Genomic DNA, 22,241 nt, shown 5'->3' with positions numbered 1-22,241 from the left:
CCACCACAGATGGTTTACCAGCGTTTGCCATGATCCATGCTGAAGAAACTAATAATGAATGAATGAATGAATGAAATGGCATTTGTAATGCGCAGCTATGCCCAGTGGGCGTCAAGGCGCCTAAGTCAAATAACAGGCTGTTAGCAGACAGAAACAGAGCTTACTGGTATGCTTTAATAAAAAGCCAAGTTTTCAATGACTTCCTAAAGAGGTCGAGGGAAGGCAGTGACTTGATTTCCAGGGGGAGTGAGTTCCACATCTGAGGTGCCAGTATAGAAAAAGCTTTGCTCCCCCATCTAGCCTTCTTGGCTCTAGGGGTTACCAGTTGATTAAGCTCACTGGAACGTAGGCATCTGCTCGGAACGTATCTAGTAAGTAGCGATCCAAGGGCATCAGCCGAGCCTGCAGTTAGAGCCTTATATGTTAGGCAAAGGAGTTTAAACGTGATCCTTGAGGGAATAGGGAGCCAATGGAGATTCTTCCTAGCCAAGGTCATGGATGCCAACCAAGGCAGGGCAAGAGCAAACCGCGCTGCCGCATTTTGTATAACCTGCAGACGCTGCAGAAGGCCCTTGTTGGCCCCGGCGTACAGTGAGTTACAGTAATCGAGCCTTGAGCCAACAAGGGCGATCACCACCTGTTTCTGTGCCTGTGGGGAAAGGTAGTGGACGATCCTTTTCAGGGTCCTGATGACGCCCCAACAGGTAGCCACCGTTCTGTTGACCTGAAGCTCCATGGAGAGCTGGGTGTCAAAGATGACACCAAGGTTCCTGGCAGATTGTGTGGGTGTGGGGCAGCTACCTAAAGAAGGAGGCCACCACTCACCTGACCACATGCCCTGGTCTTTGCCAAAGACCAGGACCTCTGTCTTATCCCCATTCAACTTTAGGGAGTTGGAAATCATCCACTCTGCAACAAGTTGCATGCAGGCCCTAAAGTTTGATGCGGCTTCATTCACAGAGTGGGTCAGGGATACCATAATCTGCGTGTCGTCGGCATACGACACTACCTCCATCCCCTGAGATCTTACTAGTCTTGCAAGGGGGGCCACATAGATGTTGAACAGGGTCGGACTCAATGCCGACCCCTGTGGCACCCCACATTGCAAAGACTTAGCAGGGGAGAGGTATTCACCTAGCATGACACGCTGCTCTCGTTGGTGTAAGAAGGAGCTCAGGAGACTGAGGGCCGGTCCTTCTACCCCTGCCTCCCTTAACCTAGATGTTAAAGTAAGGGGAGACAGGGTGTCGAATGCTGCTGTGAGATCCAGCAGCACCAGTACGGTGGTTTGACCTAAATCAACTTTCCTGCGGATGTTATCCATGACTTTCGTCAAGGCAGACTCCGTGCTATACAGCTTTCTAAAGCCATGTTGGGACCCGTCCAAGAAACCTGAGGTATCAAGGAAATTAGAAAGATGAAGGTTCAAATGGGTCTCCAACATCTTAGCAGGGGCCGGCAGCAGAGAGATGGGTCTAAAATTCTTCAATAATCTCCAAAGCGCTGCGGGCCACAAGCCAGATTTATTGTCCTGCCTCACCCACTGCCTGCTGAAGCTATGGAAGCACAGAGGAAATGTCTGCACAGCATCATGGTACATGTAGCCTTCCATGATCACATAGGATTATTTCCAATTCATATAATCAATACTCCTGAGTCCTGTTTATATGTTATCCATGATGATGGGGAGCTTTTGTTTCATCAAAGTTAGACTGCCCATGTTTACCAGTGTACATTCTAAAAGACCCATGGCAGCGTTCAATGTTCAGAGCACATTGGATGTGACAGCTGGTAGTAATGATGCTGGCTCCAAGCAGAGCAGTAAGTGTGAAATCCTGTACTTGCCTGCCATAAGCCTTCCTAGATAGGCCACTCAATGATAGGCGAAAGGCCTAGGTCCTGCCTAGAAAATTCTCTCCTTCTACCAACTGAATCTGCTGATTCACCCCCTTTCCCTGACCATAAGCCAAATGGCAGTGCTCGGTAAGGTCTAATCTCGGTAGGTCACATCATTTCTAAAGGTAGCCCTGTCTCCTTCCTTTCTAAACTTCAGCATCTGGAGCTATACCCTACAGCTCAGAAATGAAGACAATATACTTCACTGTCTGGGGAGTCTGTATGGGGAACATCGTTTACAACGCAGTGTTTACACCGCACTACCTTAACAACGCTGCCATTACAACGCGAGTAGTTACTACAACTTGCGCTGGATGGCGCTGTTGGTTAAGGAATATTGTAATTTTATATTCTAACACCTTCCCTACTGTTACGTGGACTGGTGTTGGAATATAAAATTATAATATTCCACAATCCGCGCCCTCCAACGCAAGTCGTTGTAACGACTTGCATTGTAATGGCAGCGTTGTCAAGTACCGCGATCTAAAATATCGCGTTGTACTGACATACATCCGTCTGTATCAACACCTCCATCATAAATGTAAATGCTAAACTTAAACCATTTACCCAATTCCCTGTATACCATCAATCTGGCACGGTACATTTGGTGACATGATTCACTCTTGTAGCTCTGTACTATATTATTGCTATTTATCAGTGTTTCTCTGACATTCCACTTACTATACAGTGTGGTTCACAAGATGAATTGCTTGGCGTACAGAGCTGATGGTGGTCCAATTACAGTTTTCTTCCTCCTGCCCTTATTCTCCCTATTTGTTTTTTTCAGCCACTGATGGAGATTCCCTTCAAAACGCTTCACCAAGCCTGAGTAATTTGTTTTTAGACAGAAACATCCACAAAAACAATGAAACAGCAGAAGATGCACTTGAAGACCCTCATCTCCTGGGGAGCTTCATCTCAGATCCAACAGGTACTGCAAGTGGGGATAGAGGGGCATTGGCACATTAACCTGCTGCTCAGTTTGTTTACAAGAGGAATGTTGTCTAGTGGTATCTCAAAACAGATGCAGCATTCTCCTGTATGCTCTAATTGTCATATTTGATATTCTCTTCCCGTTATGCATAAGAAGAACAAATATTAATGTAATTGAAAAAGCTCCTCATAAACTTTATACTAAGAAGAATTTTGTCAACAATATGTAGAAAATGTGTTTTATATTTGTGTCTGAGCAAGGGTCACTAAAATTCCAGACAGTGAAAAATAAATATTTGATATTTAATCATTCTTTGTTATTTTGGTTGTGGGGGTTAATTAAACACCCAGTGTCCAGTCCCATTATGACTCATAGAATTGGAAATAGGTAAGTTTCAATGTTGGTGTTTATTTCCACAAATGATGTCTGTAATTTCTGTGCTTTCTTAATAGGATTTAAAAATTGCTTTCAATTTAACAAATCCAAAAATATTTGGTGGCCCATGGAAGAATAGTTAAGCTATGAAAGCAGAAATATGTAAATGCTTAAGAATGGGTTATAGTGCATGGAAACCTCTGTAACAATTTGTTGTGTTGACTGTGTGATAGCGGTGTGTACTATTTGTAGAAGCAAACTAATTAAAGCTGCATTTGATTTATTAAAAACATGTTTAACACACACTCCTCCTTGTCTTTTGGTATCGTTTTCATAAACATTACCATAAGACAATCGATCTAAGAGTTTCCTAATATTGGCAAATTGGGTGTGTATTCCAAGGTCTGGGAGTTGTTAGCGCTGAAGCAAAGGATCCAAAACTAGAGAGGCCATTCCATCTTTTGAATTGAGATGAACACAAGGAACCCAGAGAAATTGCTGTCTTTACTCCCTAGTTGATATAAATTAAGATCCAATTAGTGAGATATTTAGGGGCTAAGCCATTAATACATTTTTACAAATAGCAGTTTCATTTGAACCAGTATCAGTCCCTGGATGAATGCCAATAGATAGATATATAAGTCTTGAAGATATTGTATTTTTTGCTCAGAGGAGCAACCAGGCTTATTCCAACGTTCTGTGAATGCTGGAGATGGTTTAAGAAAATGGTTTACCTGGACAGCTGGCAGACCTGTAATCAGCTAGCTGCAATAATCTAGCCTTGAGTTAGTAGTGACTCTCACCACAGGGGTTTTGTGTTTGGTAAATAGCAGAGGAAGGATTGGTCTGAATTTCACTAGTTGGAGAAAACAGCTGCCAGCCAATTTACAAACTAACTCCTGTGATTGAGGACCACTGGAATGGGGAGCGTAAGCAAACTGAAGCTGCCATGAACCCTGAAAACAATAATCTCAGGTTTCTAATAGTTCTGCTGGAGAAAGTTGTTATTCAACCAGGTGTTGTATCACAAAATACTTTTAAGAGGTCATATTGAAGCTGTGGCACAACTTAGATAATGGGTGGCATCAGAATAAGATGGAGCTCTCACCTTAGAACCATAAAGATATCAAATTTAAAGAGAGACAAAAAATAAAACAGCAACATACCGGGAATTAAAAGGACTTACCACTCTCTTCTGAGTCCAATGTGACAAAAATGAACTGAAGCAATTGATGGTGCTATGATCTGCCTAAGCCACTGGACAATTTTCTCAGCTGGATATTTTGTTCCATGGTATCTAACGCAGAGGACTGATCCAAAATCACTACTAGGAAGCCTGTGCCATTGTCTGCGAACCGCAATGTGTTATCCCATGATCCAATAAAGGAGCTTTCAATGAGATCATGTTGAAAGAAGCCAGATTGCAAGGGGAAAAATCATCTTGAATCATCTAGTCTTTACCTGCTCATACTCATTTCCTTTATGTCCTATGCTGGTGAGCTTCCTTGACTGTTTGAATTTTTATTCTAAAGTGGGAGAGAGTAAAAGGTTCTGCAGTCAGAGGAAGCTGCACCAGCCTGGAAGAGAGCTAGCAAACCAGTGACAGCTGGACTATTGTTTCCATTCTGTCTGGGCAGTGGCGAAGGTCCTCTATTCTAAGGGAGTTGACAGCTGAGTAATGAACCCAGGGACACGTTTTCTTAGCATTCTGATGAACTTCTTGCAGCTGGGATCTAGGAAGCAGCCTTGGTAAACGCCAGACGCCGTGTGCGAACAAGCGGAGAGAGTGGCTGAACGAACAAAAAACAAAGGAATTGAAAACGTGTTCAAAAGAGTCCCGGACCGAAGAGCGGCCGGCGCCCCTCCCTCCTACACGCCACTCCGCCAAGGTCTAAGAATCTGTTTACTTGAGCGGCAATTTTCCAACAGAAGTGGTCTAGAGTGCTACATACAGTCTTGGCAACCTCCAGTCTGTGTCCTGAGGAGAACCCATAACTACATTGTGGTTCGAAACGCGTTGACCCCGAGCCTGGGAAAAAGAAGAAGGGTGCAACTAGGGTTCTCAAATAGTACCACACTTTCCATCCCTAGGAGTGCAACCCCAGAAGCATTTATCTAGTCTCTGGCTTAGTAAGACAGGCAGGCAGTATCTATGAACTGTGTTTTCCGCCTGGCTTCTTGTACATAATATGAAGGACTGGTGCCCAGTGAAGAAATCATTTGAGGCATTGTATTAATGTGTTTTTGGTGTTTCTTAACTCACAGTATTGATTTTGTGCATATCGAACACTTGTATATATTGTACTTTTTTTTTGTCTGTATGTATTCTTTATTGTTTGATGACTGTTCTTTTGATGACATATGAAAATTTAATGAAAAAAGTTTTTCTATAAAAAAAGACAAAAAAACTCAAATAAAATAGTCGACCCAGAACTGCTTGGCTGGATGTGATAAAACTTAAAAAAGTAAACCTGTCTGGCTATTTGTTCTGTTTTAGTATATTGGAGTGGTCCTAGCCAGTCAGAGATAGGACCCAAACCTTTCTGTCGCCCTACTTGAAAATCTAGAGCAGCTGTTTTGAGAACCACTTCTGTAGTAGGGGATCTCTGTGTATAGTCATAATCTAGTGAATAGTCCCGCCCATGTGCGTGGACCCCGGAGCAATCAAAAATAATCTCTTAAAGTGTCGAAAAAATGCAGAACTGCACAGACACTTAAGAGAGAATTTAAAGACATATAATGCAGCCTATAAAAGGCTACACTGTCCAGTACTTCAGCTAGAAATTCCACCAAAAATCCACAAAACAGCAAAGCCTGTCCAGATATCCCTTGCCTTTAGCACAAACCCCTCTGGATGATAGAGAGGAAGACATGGACAGACAAGCCCCATAGGCTGCCATTATGTGGCTCAGAATAGGATACTGTGCCTTTAAGAGAACTTTCCAGAACTTCAAAGTATCCCAGAATGCCCTGCAGGTCCCTCTTACTTTCAGTTCTTTTTTCCGGCTCCTGCTAGCAGGACCCTGGAGCATTGACCTCTCCCTTTTGGGACTTATTTGGTGTTTTTTCACTTTTTTTCACAGTTTAAGCACTTTATTGTACTTTGGGGCCTTTCTTCTTGGTTTTCTCACTCTGTTTTTGTCGAAGATGCCTGCCTTATTCGACAAATGCCCGGAGTGCTCCAGAAAAAAGGCCAGGTCGGACCACCATGAGGTGTGTATCCTCTGCCTTCCAGCTTCTCATGTTCCAGAGGAGTGTGTTATCTGCCAAGGCTTCTCTGGAAGGACCCTGAGGGAAAGGAAGAAGATCAGACTTCAGGGTCTCGAGGAAAGAAGACTGAAGGCTCAAGGTGGGTCTGGAGGGGCTTCTTCTGCCCATGCTGAGGCCCCTGGGGGGCTCCCCAGGGGCAGGAAGACCAGCAAACGTCACCATTCTCCGCCTGGGTCCATTGCGCCCACTACGGCGTCGAGAGGAATGACTGCGGTCTGTTCCCCATCGTCGGAGACGAAACAACGTCGAGGCTCGGCGTCGAGGGATGTTACCAGACCTTCGAAGTCTCCGGTGTCTGTGTCATCGTTGTCCTCGGCGGCATCGACGTCGAGCGATCGGCGTCGACGAGCCAGGCGTCGGCGCTCGCCGTCGAGGCGGTACCGCCATTCACCGTCGGCGAAGAGGAGGCGGGCGTCATCGGTGAGTTCCTCGCCGTCAAGGTCGCCGTCGAAGCCCAGGTCGCTGTCGAGGCACAGGAAGTCGCCGCCGAGGCACAGGAGGTCGCCGTCGAGGCGCATGGGGTCGCCGTCAAGGCGCATGAGGTCACCGTGGAGGCACCGAGGTTCGACGTCGAGGTTCGACGTCGAGGCACCGAGGTTCGACGTCAAGGCAAAGAGGTTCGACGTCGAGGCGCAAAAGGTCTCCGTCGAGGCACGGAAGGTCGCCGTCGAGGCGCCGAAGGCGTTCGACGCCGAGGAAGAGACGCTCGACGTCCAGGGGGCGACGCTCGCCGTATGGTCGCCGTTCTTCGACGCTGAAGAGAGGTGGAAGTAGACCTGACACCGTGGGAGGTTCGCCTACGTCCCAGGCTGGAAAAGAAGGGGGTTCGCCGCGCTCGGTGTATTCCGAGGTGTATACCCCTTCGGGGAAGGTGACTCCCCCTCCGCCGTTACCAAGGGGTCCCCGTCCGAGGACACCTACTCCGCCTCCGTTGCCTCCACCGCAGCGTGGATCAGGGTTGCCTGAGAAGCCGCCTCCGGTTCTTCCGAGGTCGACTTCGTTGCCTAAGCTTCCGACGCCTCAGAAGGCTACGCCTAGACCAAAGGCTCCGTCCAAACCCAAGTCACCCGTTCCGGTGGACCCGGTTGATCGTCCTCGGACGAGGAAGTCCCGTTCACGCTCCTGACGGAGAGGAAGATCGAGGAGTCGTCATAGATCCTCCACCAGATCAAGGTGTCGCCATAGGAGGAGGTGGTCCAGGTCCCACACGGACTCTTACAGGACCCATACTTCCTACTCGCCGACCTTATTGGATTCTCCAGAGACCAGGATCTCTCCAGTGGACGACATTGCCACATTCCAGGAAGTTCTCCTGAGGGGTGCTGCGAAGTTAGGTATCACGGTGACGGCTCCAACACCTACGACGTCCGTGATATTCGAGACGCTTCACAAGAAGCACTTGTCTCGCCCTCTGCTGCCTCTGGTGCCTGGATTGAAGGAACCTGCGGAGGAGCTGTTCCTCACGCCAGCGGTGGTAAAGGCCGCTCCGTCCCGGCTTCTGAAGAAGTACAGGGCCCCGGATTCGGACCCTGCATTCCTGAGAATGGATCCGGTATCGGATTCGGTGATTGTGACGGCAGCCAGGAAATTACATTCTACCTCCCCGTCATCCACTGTGCCGCCAGATAAGGAGAGTCGGTGGATCGACTCAGCAGGAAGGAATGCGTGTGGGACCGCTTCCGCAGCCATGAAAGCTGCCAGCGATACGGCTCTGCTAGGCCGTTACGACCGGGCGCTGTGGGACTCCCTTTAACAGTTCGTGGAACTGCTACCGAGAGACAAATGTAAATGTAAATGTAAATGTATGTGTACTTATATAGCGCAACCTGTCACCCAAAGGGCATCCTGGCGCTTGCTTAGGGAACCCGTCCTGGTATTCCCCTGTGAGAGGCCCCGGCAGGGTGTCCACAGGGTGAAAGCCAGGCATCCCGCCGCGAGGGGCCGTAGTGGAGATTAAGCAAGCTATTGCCCAGAGTTGCAGAGTGAGACCCCGTAAGTCGAGTAGGCACCGGAGCGAGAATTATCGAGGCCGTGGAATTTTTGAGCCCGAGACCCGCTGAGGCGGGGAATCGAACCCTGGTCCACGGTCGATCCCAGCTTTCGGGTCTGCCGCCTCTAACCACTGAGCCACACTTCTCCACAAGAGGGAGGACTTCTAAGAGATCCTCAAGGAAGGGATGCTGGTTTCAAACCAGGTGATCAGTGCAGCGGCGGACACCTCCCTGTTGGCCGCACATGGTTGCTGCCATGGAATCAACCAGCGGCGGCATGCCTGGCTATGGCTCACGTCACTCAAGCCGGAGGCCCAGCAGCGGGTGGCCAATCTGCCCTTTTCCGGAGAGACCCTTTTCGGTAAACACGCAGATGATGAGATGGCCCGCATGAAGGCGGAGGCAGAGACCCTGACGGCTGTGGGCTTGGAGAAGCCCAAAGAGAAGAAATCCTTCAGGCCTTTCCAGAGGCGCTACGGCGCACAAGGAAGAGGACGGGTGCAGTCTTCGGGACAGCAGCAGCAACAACAGCAGCAGTTCCGGAGCCACTTCCAGAAACGTCAGAAGGGTAGAGGAGGGCATCAGTCCTCTACTGCGAACAAGGGCCCGGCCGGGTATCGACCCTGAGCGGTTACTTCCCCTTCATCCGTTACCCGCTCCGGTGGGGGGAAGCGTCTGGCAGAGTGGAGAAAAATGACTCAGGACAAGTGGGTGCTGAATATTGTTTGCAATGGATACAGTCTTTGGTTCATCAGCCCTCCTCCAGCGATCCCTCCGGTCAGCTCGCAGTATCAACTGCGCGAGCTCCAGGCGGAGGCCGATATCCTGTTAAGGAAAAGGGCGATAGAAGACGTTCCTATGTCTCAAAGAGGAAGAGGTCTGCACTCTCGGTTCTTTCTGGTTCGCAAGAAGGACAAGAACGAGTTCAGGCCCATTCTGGACTTGCGGCAGGCAAACAAGTGGATTCGCAGAGAAAAATTTTGTATGCTGTCGTTGCATCATATTTATCCTCAGTTGCAACAGGGGGACTGGCTTTGTGCCATAGACCTACAGGATGCGTACTTCCACGTGCCCATCGCGTACAAACACAGGAAGTTTCTGCGATTTCAAGTCGGCACCAACCATTACCAATACACAGTGCTGCCTTTCGGACTGAAATCAGCGACCAGGACATTCTCGAAGTGCATGGCAGTGGTAGCGGCACACCTCAGGAAGAACAAGGTGTTTGTCTACCCGTACCTGGACGATTGGTTGATCAAGGCCTCCTCCTTCTCGGAACCTCAAGCAGACTTCCAGAAGACGTGCGTTCTCTTGAACAAGTTGGGGTTGCACATCAACATGTCCAAGTCTGTCCCGATCCCGGTCCAGTGCATTCACTACTTGGGAGCCACCATCAATACGCTGTCAGCAAGCGTGTCTCCTTCGGAGGAGCGACGGCGATCGATCCTTCGGAAGGCTCAGGCTCTTATGACCGCTCCATCTACAACAGTGAGGACGGTGTCTTCTCTACTGAGGTCGATGGCCTCTTGTATCTTCCTCACTCCTCGTGCACGACTACACATGAGACCTCTGCAGGAGTGCTTGGAGGACCAATGGGACCAGAGGAAAGGATCTTGGGACGACAAGATACGACTGTCTCTGCATGCTCTTCAGTCTCTGAAGTGGTGGTGTTCAGCGGAGAATCTCCTCAGAGGGGTTCCCTTCCACAAGGACATTCCTACTCAGACTATCGTGACGGATGCTTCTCTCCAAGGCTGGGGAGCGCATTCGGGAGACTTACAGATTCAAGGAACGTGGTCTCAGACGGAGTCCACGTATCACATCAATTTCCTGGAACTCAGAGCTGCTCACTTGGCACTGAAGGCCTTTCATCCGTCCTTCTGGACCAACTCTCTGCTTGTACAGACGGACAATACGACCACGATGTATTACCTCAACAAGCAGGGGGGGTCGAGATCACGCACCCTGTCTCGGGAGGCGCAGATGATCTGGCGCTGGCTTCTGGCCAGAGGATTGACGATAACAGCTACCCATCTGCCAGGTGTGCAGAATGTTCAGGCGGACGCACTGAGCAGACTGATTCAGGAAAACCACGAATGGGTCATAAACGACAACGTACTATGAGAAGTCTTCGAAAGGTGGGGGACTCCATACGTAGATCTGTTTGCCACCGCCGAAAACAGCAAATGCCGAGACTTCGCCTCCAGGTACTACCAGCAAGGGACGCTGGGGAATGCACTCTGGATCAACTGGTCGAACAGCTTTGTTTACGCTTTTCCGCCCATTCCCCTGATTCCAGCGGTGCTCATCAAGCTGTCCCGGTCCAGGGCACGGATGATCCTGATTGCCCCGGAATGGCCCAGACAGTGGTGGTTCACGGACCTTCTACACCGGTCCCTCCTTCCACACATACGGTTGCCGTGCAGGCCGGACCTTCTCACGAAGTTCGGAGGGCAGATGTTGAACCCCAACCTCTCGTCCTGAGTTTGGCGGCATGGCTCCTGAGATAGTGCAATATGGCCATTTGAATCTGCCCGAAGATTGCATGGACATACTGAAGGAGTCTAAGAGACATTCCACTCAGACTTCCTACTCTTACAAGTGGAAGAGGTTTTGTATCTGGTGTGTGTCCAGGAACTTTGACCCAACGACGTGCAAGGAAGATGTCATCCTTCCTTACCTTCTGCATTTGGCGCGGTCTGGCCTTAATGTTCATTCCATTAAGGTTCATCTCGCTGCATTGACTGCCAACAGGAAAAGCCCGTCACAGACTTCCTTCTTCCAGATCCCTGTGATCAAAGACTTTTTGGAAGGCTTGAAGAAAGTGTTCCCTCCTGTCAGGCTTCCTTCGCCTTCATGGGAATTGAATGTGGTGCTGTCCAGTTTGATGAAGGAGCCTTTTGAACCCATTCATAAGGCTTCGTTGCAGCACCTGTCCTGGAAGGCGGCGTTCCTCATGGCCATTACATCGGCCCGCAGGGTGAGTGAAATTCAGGCGTTGTGTTGTAATGAACCTTATACTGTATTTCATGCTGCTAAGGTTGTTATGCGTACTCACCCTAAATTTCTTCCCAAGGTTATTTCTGACTTTCATGTCAACCAAACTATAACTTTGCCTACGTTTTTTCAGAATCCTTCATCTCCAGCGGAAAGGTCTCTGCATTCCCTGGATGTTAGGAGGGTGTTGAAATTTTATCTGGATAAGACCAAAGGTATTCGTAGGTCAGACCAATTGTTTATCAATTATGGATCGGTCAGGACGGGTCTTGCGACCTCTAAGCAGTCCATCTCTAGGTGGATTGTGTCCTGCATACAACTATGTTACCAGAAAGCTAATAAGACCTTTGGAGGTAAGCCTAAGGCTCATTCCACCAGGGGCAAAGCTGCCACGACCGCCTTGCTCCGTAATGTTCCGATTGCAGAAATTTGCAAGGCCGCCACTTGGAAGTCGGTTCATACCTTTGCTAAGCATTACTGTCTGGACACTGATGCCAGGGCGGATGCTCAGGTTGGACAGGTTTCGCTGCGGAACTTGTTCGCACAATAGTGGTGTTGGTTCTTTTCTCCACCGCCGCTTTGGTGTGGGGATGGGCTTGCCATTCTATTCACTAGATTATGACTATACACAGAGACCCCCTACTACAGAAGGAGTAGTTTCTTTTCTGTAACTCCAGTTCTGTAGTAGGGGTATCTCTGTTATAGTCATAAGCGCCCGCCCTCCTCCCCGGTGGAGACAGATATTCATGTAAGGAATGCTACAGGTCTGGGGTGTTACGCCTCCAAAAAGAACTGAAAGTAAGAGGGACCTGCAGGGCATTCTGGGATACTGTGAAGTTCTGGAAAGTTCTCTTAAAGGCACAGTATCCTATTCTGAGCCACATAATGGCAGCCTATGGGGCTTGTCTGTCCATGTCTTCCTCTCTATCATCCAGAGGGGTTTGTGCTGAAGGCAAGGGAAATCTGGACAGGCTTTGCTGTTTTGTGGATTTTTGGTGGAATTTCTAGCTGAAGTACTGGACAGTGTAGCCTTTTATAGGCTGCATTATATGTCTTTAAATTCTCTCTTAAGTGTCTGTGCAGTTCTAATTTTTTTTCGACACTTTAAGAGATTATTTTTGATTGCTCCGGGGTCCACGCACATGGGCGGGACTATTCACTAGATTATGACTATAACAGAGATACCCCTACTACAGAACTGGAGTTACAGAAAAGAAACTACTCCATCCCTGTCATTACTTTGTTTGATTTTGCCTCCAGAAAGTGTCTTTGGCGTAATTAAGCATTAGAATTCGTTTCAGTCTAACTTTTGCTCCCTGCATCAGATTTGTGCATGTCTGTATCATTTTATATTTTTATGTTTGTTCTTTTTTTTTACTAAATTGGGTTTGGGATTACTTTACATATTTATGATCTTGCTGCTTGCACCAAGCTACCAAAGAGTGAGATATTCTTGATCCAAATGTGTGTACTTAAAGGAAATAGATTGTTTTGAATTTGTAAGAACTTCAGCCCATGGCACACCAAGACTGCAGACTTTCTCTTCCATCGTTTAACAACACAGCCTTCCGCTAATTTCTCTAACAATGTCCCCCTGATGCTGAGCACCCTTTGATGAATAGCGTTTGAATAATATGACCAAGTTTGCAAATGGATTTCTCGTTTGTTTCCAGATGCCTGGTTGTTCACAACATGTGGGGCCAGTGGGCCTTATGGGCCTAGTCAAAAGCTGTGCGATGAAGCCTATGAGAAGTCAAACTTCAGTGTGGTGGTAGGAACAGGAGCCCTTAGAGGAGTACAGATTTGGAGAGTGCCAGCAGCTAATTCATACAGGTTAGTTCTCTTTTAAGTATAGTACTGTGTCTGCTATAAACATGTGCTAGTAAAGGTTTCTTGCAATGGTTACAGTATTTTGTAAAATTAATTACTTGTGTATTTCTTTATGACACATACAAGACAGTGTGCCACTTGTATTGTTTACCAATAATATACACTCGCCCCTATATGGGACAGGTTACAATTGATAAGGCAAGCTATTGTACTATCCAATCATGTTGATAAGGTTTCTATAAATTCTTATAGCTATACTTTAAGGTACATGCCCTATGTGTCTGCAAGTGAGTGACACGTCAAAACAGAAACGTGTACATTTGTTTATGGTAAGTTATGTCTACTTGTGTTTCTGTCCAAGGTTGCGTAGACTAGATACAGAAATGTCCTCATTCCTAATATTAGTGGCCAGGGCTACTTTTCAGAGATTCACATTTACTGAGATATGGAGACCGGGATTTGCCAATGGAGTTTCAGAAGTTTTCATATGCAAATGACTTTTTCTCAATACACCACTACAGCTATTCATCCTCGAATTTCCTTTAGTGCAAACATTTGATTTGTAAAGGAGGCTTAAACATTTCCTTTTTATTTTGTTCGTCACGGAGCAAATGCTCCTCTCCCTCCAATCAAACAGTTGATCATGTCACACCACTTTGCAGTAGGTATATTTCACAGCTCTACATATCACTACATATCACACTTAATCTTCATTTGTTGTCCACTGCATCAGTCCTCAATTTAATGATAGTGCAAACTGTCCATGTTTCATTCTGAACAAATGTAAAGCTGTGCTTCCCCCTTCCTGAAACAATGGTAGGAGTCCAGTGATATTCTTGGAGTTCCAAGTAATAACACTATTAACTACTGGTAATTCATGTAACAAAGTTAGCTTTTGTAGTTTTTGACCTGTTTATTTAAACTATTCATTGGTTTATGTATTGTTGATTTTAAAGCACTACAGTCCACTTCCGACAGCCAAGAGAATGAGTGTCAGAGGAAAGAGTCATGGAAGAAATCATTAGGGAGGGGCAGGTGGACTAGTCGGGGAGATATCCTCCTTAGTAGTATAATTTGTCACATATAGGCTGCTTTAACCCCTTCTGTGCTGATGACAAAGCCAGCTCGTCATGGGTGTTACCTGCCCTGTGCTTATGACGAGCTGGCTTTGTCATGAATAATGGGGATCATCAATCTGCAGCACAGGAGGGGAAAACCCATAGCAGCCAAGGTGTTAAACATTGACTGAGGGATGATAAGGAGAGATAATTTCAATAGCTAATGTGGAAACTAGCAGAAATCGCTGATAGCATGAGCTGAAGCCCTTTTGGTTATGGTAGCCATTTTAGTTAGCCATGTGCTCGCCATGGGCTTCTCCCGTCTTTACTGTTGCCTGCCCTTGTATTTCGCTTGAGTCATCAGTTATAGTTAACTCCTTCAGCACTGAGCCAGAGCCTTGCGCATGCTCAGGAAGGCCTGTAGCTGCCAAAATGCATCTGTCTTAGTGTATAACTGTCAGGCTATTCCAACTGATGTAAGGGTTTTTGTTACTACTCCCACTCTGTTGACAAAGTAGTTTCCAGTTGTCCATATATGTGAATAGCTATTCTTATGTATACTTGTACCGCCTCTTTTTGAGTCTTCATGCTTACTCAGCTATAAACTGGCCATAAAAGGCCCATGGCTCCTGTACTCCTTGGACTACCTCCTAAAGTGGCCTGAGGGTACTGTATTGACGTAGTCTCCCTCATGAGAGGTTAATAAATCTATTTTCTTTGATATTACAGCTTCTGTGCTAATCTCTATTTTGTTAGTCTAAGGCCTCAAGGACAAAGAAGGGCAAACCCCTGCAACAGTAGACCCCTGAAAAGGCTCACTCCCACACTTGGAAATCTGTGTTTTAGTTGATTGACTGCAATTAAAACATATATAACATATATAAACATTAAGCGACCTATTCACTAACTCATCAAGGTGTCTTGAGCGTGTGAAGCTGTACTTCAGTAGTACTCTTTTACTTAATGTTACATGCCTTTGTGAATTGGTCCCAAAACATCTCAAATGGGAATACTGGGCAAATATTTATATACATTTAGTAAAAATAGAAAGGACTTTGCCCTCTTTATATTTTTATTGACAGGGACAGATGTTTCGGGGCCTATTCACAACGCCATGTCAACGTTCTTAAAATGTACTCCCAGTATACAACTTTCCGTGCTCATTAAATGCTTTTGTGAATCTTTTTTATACTTTAGTGAACTTTATACATTACACACTCTTAAAATATCTAAAAGTTTGTGACACGTCAACTCAATACACACTTCAAGAAAGAAACTAACATGTTCTATCTGTTGATAAAAGTTCGATGTGAAATGAGCGGTGGCTTAAACCATCCTTTAAACAAAGTAAGTTGAGCTAAATCTCCCATCTCTTATCTTGGACGCCACATCAACAGAATTGGCTGTGATCAAATGAATGTAGGACAGGTTTGGGAGCGACAGCGAGCGTGCCAGAGACACAAAGATGAACATTCTGTGCCTAGCCATGTGATGTAGTTACAGGGGCCTTTAAGGGATGAAGGCGAACACTTCCTCCTATTAAACTATCACTTTTAATCTTTGTACTTAGCTGTGTGAGAAACATCAAGGTTTGATCATTAACATTTAGCAATGGTATGTAACTTTGACAGCAGCAGTGACTGGTACAAATTGTATATTATTTATTTATTAGCTCTTTAAACTGCTGAATTTCCTGACCTATTCAACATGCATAATTTTGACTCTTTTAATATTGATTATACAGCAGAGAAGCCAGCCTGGGTCATAGGGTTCCACTTTTAAACACATTTATGTCAATTAAACATTGTACACAATGTTCTACAGAGCTAAGGGGCAGATGTATAATGCATTTTTGAGTTCGCAAAAGGGCAGATTCGCAGAATCTGCCCATTTGCGAATGCAAAAGTTGCTTTTCCGATGCAGCAAACCTAATTTTGCGATTCAGTAACCTGTTACCGAATCACAAAATGGGTTTGCGTTTCGATATTAGGAAGGGGCGTGTTTAGGGCATCCCTTCCTAATACCATATCGCATCGATATGTATGAATGTTTTGTGACCGTAATTGCGGCATTTTACCACCAATTTCAAGTAGGTGAGACCCCTTTCCATTTGTGAATGTTTGTAAAACTGTTTTTAAGAGCAGGCAGTGGTCCCACAGAAGTAGGGAAGGAATACGTCAAAGCAAAACTCTTGCATTTATCTAGGTTGTTTTAGCATCCATAATGATTAAAATATAGCAATATTGACATTCTGGCTTATTTTAACCTCATGCGCGCTAGCGGAATTCCGCTCGCACGCTGAGATTTCTAAAATCGCATGTTGCGTGACGAGCTGGGCTTGTCATCAGCGTGCGAGGAGGCTACGCCATGACGAGCCCAGCTCGTCATCAGCGTGGAAGGGGTTAAAGCCTTCTTCAGAACCTAAATAATTTAAAATGTAGGAAAATGAATTTCAATAATCTTTCTCCCGATGCATGTATATTACACCAGAAATTGTAGTATATTATGGCTGGTATTAATGGTGTGGGGACTTATTTAATTCACATTTGAAAACACATTACTTTCTCTGTAGTGAGGAACGTGGCTACCACAAGGATGCATGTAGACTTGTACTCACCAAGTTCTTGGATCCAGACACTTTTACCTGGGAACATTTGTGGCTAGAAGTAGAGGTTCTGCTCATTGGAGGGATCGCGACAAACAGATTTATCTGTCACCGTGAATGGAAATTAACGAGATAGAGATGTTGCTGGCTTGGTGCAATGCCCGGCCTGTAGCACCTCCTTCCCTGTGTCAGATTACCAAGATGGCCACTGTCATATTCTGTGAGGCAATGAAGAGCACACGTGCAGGCAATCACATAGAAGAGAAGCAAGATTAGGTCCTGCGGGCTCACTGATGCACTGGGTGTGGCCGCGGTGGCTAGCTGACTACGTAGTAAGGTACAATAGAGAAACGAGACGCAAGGGATTCAGCTGAAGAACACAGCTATATAAACAACTAGTGGTCCCTCAGAGACACCATAGTTAGTTTGGTCCTGGGAGACTGGAGCAAAGGTGGTTGACCGTAGATGCACCCTGCCACGTAAATTAATCCCTGGACTGCTGTGTAGACTAATTAGGGGAGAATAGACTTGCAGCCCTGAGTGAGCCAAACATGACACTCCTATTGTGAAAGCGATCATTGAACCTGGGTCGGAATCAGGATAGGCGACTTTAAAAAACAGTTTTCTCTTTTTCTGACTCTAGTCAATTGCCCTGGCATCAAGGAGGAGCTGATCTGACCTTCACTCCCTGTAGGTGATGTCTCCCCTTCAGGGGAGTGGGGATACAATTGCCAAAATTTGGCAGTAACTTGCAATGTGGCAACCAAGCGTCTTAATATAAAAGACATGCCTATCACTCCGAAACGACCATCCAAGGCTGGACAGTTCCATTGCTACAAAACAGAAGAAAGCCCTAATGTGACCCAACATGTTTTCTAAAAGTAAATAATTTGAAGATATAGGGCTGCATACAAGCTCCTATGATGTTTATGGTATTTAACAGTATGTTTCACCTTCAGCCTATATCCATTTCCTCCTGCTCTCCCGCACCGATTTCTCCTCTTCCTCTCCCTCTCCCTCTCACCCACAGTTACATCACTATGTTATTACGTGTTTTTTCCTTCATAGTTCCTTGTAAAGCAACATATGGCATGTTGAACTACTATTCTTGTAGGCGTATCTTTCATTGTCCACTGAAGAGCACCTTATTTCCAATCCCTTGGAAACAGTGCTATATAAAACTGTTAAATGAATAACTAAAAGGTCCTCAGGATCTATTGAGAGGGAAGACATGTAAGCCCCATTAATGCACAGCAACATCAACCTACACATCCTAGAGATATAAAAAAAATTAGTTCCCAAAATCAAAACTTCCAAAGTCCATTTTTGAACTGGATCACATTTTAGAAAAGGTAGAAACAAGGGTGAACCAGTTGGAGTTACCTTCTACAGAGGGCATACATGAAAGGAATGAAAACTGGATGTTAGAATTGATGAGAATGAAAAGTGACATGAAGACCTTCTTAACAAGATAGATGAAGGAGAGTATAGATCCAAACAAAACAACCTACGCAATAGGGGTATTCCTGATACAGGTTTGAACACAGAGCTGGGGGATTCTCTTCAAGGCCTGTTTCATACTCTATAACAGGCCCACAATGACTTTATGATTGAACTTGATTGTACTGACAGAATATATACAAATTTGCAAAATAAAAATAATTGGACCCTGGATGTGTTAACATAGATACATTTATTCAAAGTGAAAGAAGAGGTTTTACGGGCAGTGCAACAGACAGAATCAATAAACTACATCTACATGTCATCTTGGCAGCCAGGCTCTGCTCTGGTCACTCTTAAAGGCTATCTGGCAGCCATTTCTGCTTTTGTTTGGCTCCAGGATCAGCCTTCTTTGATCAAGTCCCCTATTGCTAATAGGTTCTTTAAGGGCATTTTCCACCTCTTTCCTCCATCTCTTTTCATAATGCCTCAGTGGGACTTGAATCTTGTCTTGACTTACTTTATGTGTGCTCTCTTCGAGCCTCTTCACAACTGTCCTCTCAGGCTCCGTACTCTGAAGACTGCCTTTCTTGTTGCCATCACCTCTGCTCGCAGAGTGAGGGAACTTCAGGCTCTTTCTTCTAAGCCCTCTTTCTTGTCTGTGCATCCGGACAAAGCGGTGCTTAGGACAAGACCCTCGTTCCTTCCTAAAGTAGTTACTCCTTTTTACTTAGGACAAACTATCACTCTGCCCAACTTTTTCCCACCTCCGCACCCTTTCAAAGAGGAGGAGAGACTCCACCGTCTGGACCCAAAACGTGCGTTGTCCCCCTAACTTGACCACACTAAAGATTTCTGGGTGGACTTCATTGGCTATGTGGGTGCCAAGAAAGATCGGGCTGTCCAAAAGCGTAGCATCACAAGATGGGTTGTCCTTTTTTATAAAGATTTGTTACGCTTTAGCAAAAAAGGAACCTCCAGTGGTCCTGTGGGCTCATTCCACTAGAGCTACATGGAGTCCCACTTATTGACATATGCCAGGTGGCCACATGGGCATCTATGCACACGTTTACGGGTATCTATTCTAAGATAAGGAATCTATAACTCTCACTTTCAGATGAACAAGTTACTTACCTTTGATAACAATGTATCTGTCACTAGGGCAGCACAAGAAACTCACAAACGGTGATGTAAGGAATGCTTACACATTGTCTAACAACTGGCAATCACTCGGTGTAACATCCCAACCCATTGTTGTTTTGTTCATCACGCCACTTCAGTTTGGACCCAGCCATATGTAAATCGGTCTTGACCCTGTTCCTCAAGGGAACAATACAGCCCGAACCACCTTGTCACGTCCTCCGTGAACCTGGACACAAGCAACCCAGGACCAGTTTAGGATCTATACAGTACACAATTCTCTAAACAAAAGATCAAAAACAAATGGAGCTCTATTGTTAAGTGGATAAAACCTCTGAACTGGTATAGGTACTTAATGGACTGAAACATGTATAGCAACTCTCAGCGAATGTAACTTGTAGAATGATGGTCATTTTGATAGCGTTCTGATATCCTTCGGGATCTTGTTTGCGCTATATAAAACGTTATAAATAAATAAATAAACATGTCCCAATGACCATTACAGTGTTCATGTTTGTTAGCTCTATTTGAGCAAATCAGAGAAATTATTTTAAAACATTTGAGGAGTCCTGTTGAAAACGATCATTGGGTATCATAAATTGTACAATCGAAAGGCATTAAAAATGGAACTTGGTTTGTTGGTCTACATTTGTTGACTGTTTTGAAAGTCTTAAACTTTTGCATGTATTCATTAGTAAGCAGTGCTTGTTAGAAATCCTTGTATGCAACAGGATTTTAATTTTCAATCAATGAATCATGACTTTCAATTTTTTTTCCTGGAGCACTTTTATATATTCTTCTATAAATCATAGTTTTAGGATGATGATGAAAGCTCTTTAACCCCTTCGCTGCGGCGGCTATTCCGCCGCAGCGCTAAGGGGGTAGGGCGGCCGCGCGGCGGTCACGTGCTTGTGACGGAACCGCTCCGTCACGGCACGCGGGTGAGCTGTGCTTGTGACGGAACGGTTCCGTCACGAACGCGCCCGCTCAATGGAACGCGCCGCGCAGGCGCGCCGAGCGGGCCGTGACGGAACCGTTCCGTCACAAGCACAGCTCACCTGTGGCTTGTGACGGAGCGGTTCCGTCACAAGCACACAAGGGGTTAAAGATCATACAAAGCTGAGAGGGGTAGGTTTAAGCTGCAGATAGATGATGATTCTAGGTAACATACAAAATTTGGGGTTGTTAACTGGCATCCAGGATAGAAATGATACAATTTTTACACCAGTGAAGCGACTTTGAGATGGTAACTTCTGAAACTTAGGTTATGGCAATAGTCAATAAAAAAAACGCAGGCGCCTAGGAGAATATACAACAGAGAATTGGAAATGTAACTGACAGATGGATATGGTGGAGACAGATTTTAGTATGCTTTTGTCAGAGATGGTCGGATCCGTATAACAAGTGACCAAATCAGTGCTTGAAAACGTTGGTGTCAAGAGACTAGCAATGCAATGTTATTTTTATTTATTCTCGAATAAATTAATATCTGTGCTGCAGTGGTTGTTTTTATGGTTTTTAATAAGAACCAAGTAGATTGACTTTTTCTATTGACCATCTTTGTTGCATTTGGTGTTATTTAACTATAGACAACTCTTGTTTGACTTATTGTATCCCAATTGATTATTTTGGAATGTCTGTAGATTTTTATATATTCGCTATTTTAATTGAATAATCTTGAACTCCTTTATGTACATATTGGAAAAACCGAAACTCTATCAAACTAAAGGTTTGCATAAGCAGGTTGGGAAGGGAGAAGCTTTAGTAAAAACTTTGAATAAAATAAAAATAATCACGTTTAACTAATTAAAAAATACAAAATAGGAAAAGTAACAGTTACTAAAACTGTCTGATTTAGAAAATCAATTGTAACTTAGGGGTCTATTAGGATGGCGGTCGGAAAATCACTCAGACCACCATGTTAGCGGGAAAACACCGCTCACTGGGACCGCGGGAAAACCGATGGTCCATTTAGTATGCTCCGCAGTCGAAATCCAACTGCGGCGGTCATTACGCGGCATTTGACATTGCGGCAGTTGCTGCTGCCAGCAGCACCACCACAATGTCCAAAAAAGCATGTCCTGCATGTCTCTGCACTGCGTGGCAGGCACTGTACTGTGCCTGCCACCTGGTACAGGGACATGTAGGGGGGTACCATGTACACCCACCCACCCCCCTAACTCATTGGGGTCCACAATGGGCCCCTGGAGACATTCTCTGCAAGCCTTTCCATGGCGGTCCCACCGCCGCCGAAAGGCTGGCTACCGCCGGTATCATAATCATGCCGGCGGAGCCTGGCCCCGCACCGGCACCATTGTGGCGGTCCAGTTCCGCCTGCTTGGCAGAAGAGGGGACTGCTACTGGCGGAAATGTGAAAGGCGGAAAATCTCACAGTCGCGGTCATCACTGCCATGCTAATGGGACGGCGGTTTCCGGGTTGCGATCGCGGGAAGATGTTCGCCTCCGGTCCGGCGGTTGACACTGCCGGCCCGGCAGCCATCCATCCGCCATCCTAATGGAAACCCTTAGTTCGCCTCTGTCTCAGGTTCAATCCTAGAAGACTTTTTATCACTCTCTGCTTTCTTGAACCTACAATTGATGTACAGAGCCTCATTTCTACATAGCTCGGTTTGCCCCCCACAAATATTAATATCTTGACATCAAATCGGCTCACATGCAACTACTTTAACTCTGAGGCCCAGGTG

General features: G+C 45.8%; 1 protein-coding gene across 1 annotated transcript in view; it reads left to right on the top strand.

Annotated features, from left to right (window-relative positions):
* ALK (ALK receptor tyrosine kinase) overlaps window positions 1-22,241 on the top strand; it is a 2,610,699-nt gene that overhangs the window by 2,207,387 nt on the left and 381,071 nt on the right. Inside the window, exons 12-13 of the mRNA XM_086925973.1 lie at window positions 2,684-2,827; window positions 13,137-13,296. Coding sequence (XP_086782099.1) covers window positions 2,684-2,827; window positions 13,137-13,296 — 304 coding nt within the window. The remainder of the gene's footprint in view (window positions 1-2,683; window positions 2,828-13,136; window positions 13,297-22,241) is intronic.

Source organism: Lissotriton vulgaris, chromosome 6, assembly GCF_964263255.1.
Source record: "Lissotriton vulgaris chromosome 6, aLisVul1.2, whole genome shotgun sequence".
Lineage (NCBI taxonomy): Eukaryota > Metazoa > Chordata > Amphibia > Caudata > Salamandridae > Lissotriton > Lissotriton vulgaris.
Note: the sequence above shows the minus strand (reverse complement) of the source record. Positions and strands in the feature narration are given on the sequence as shown.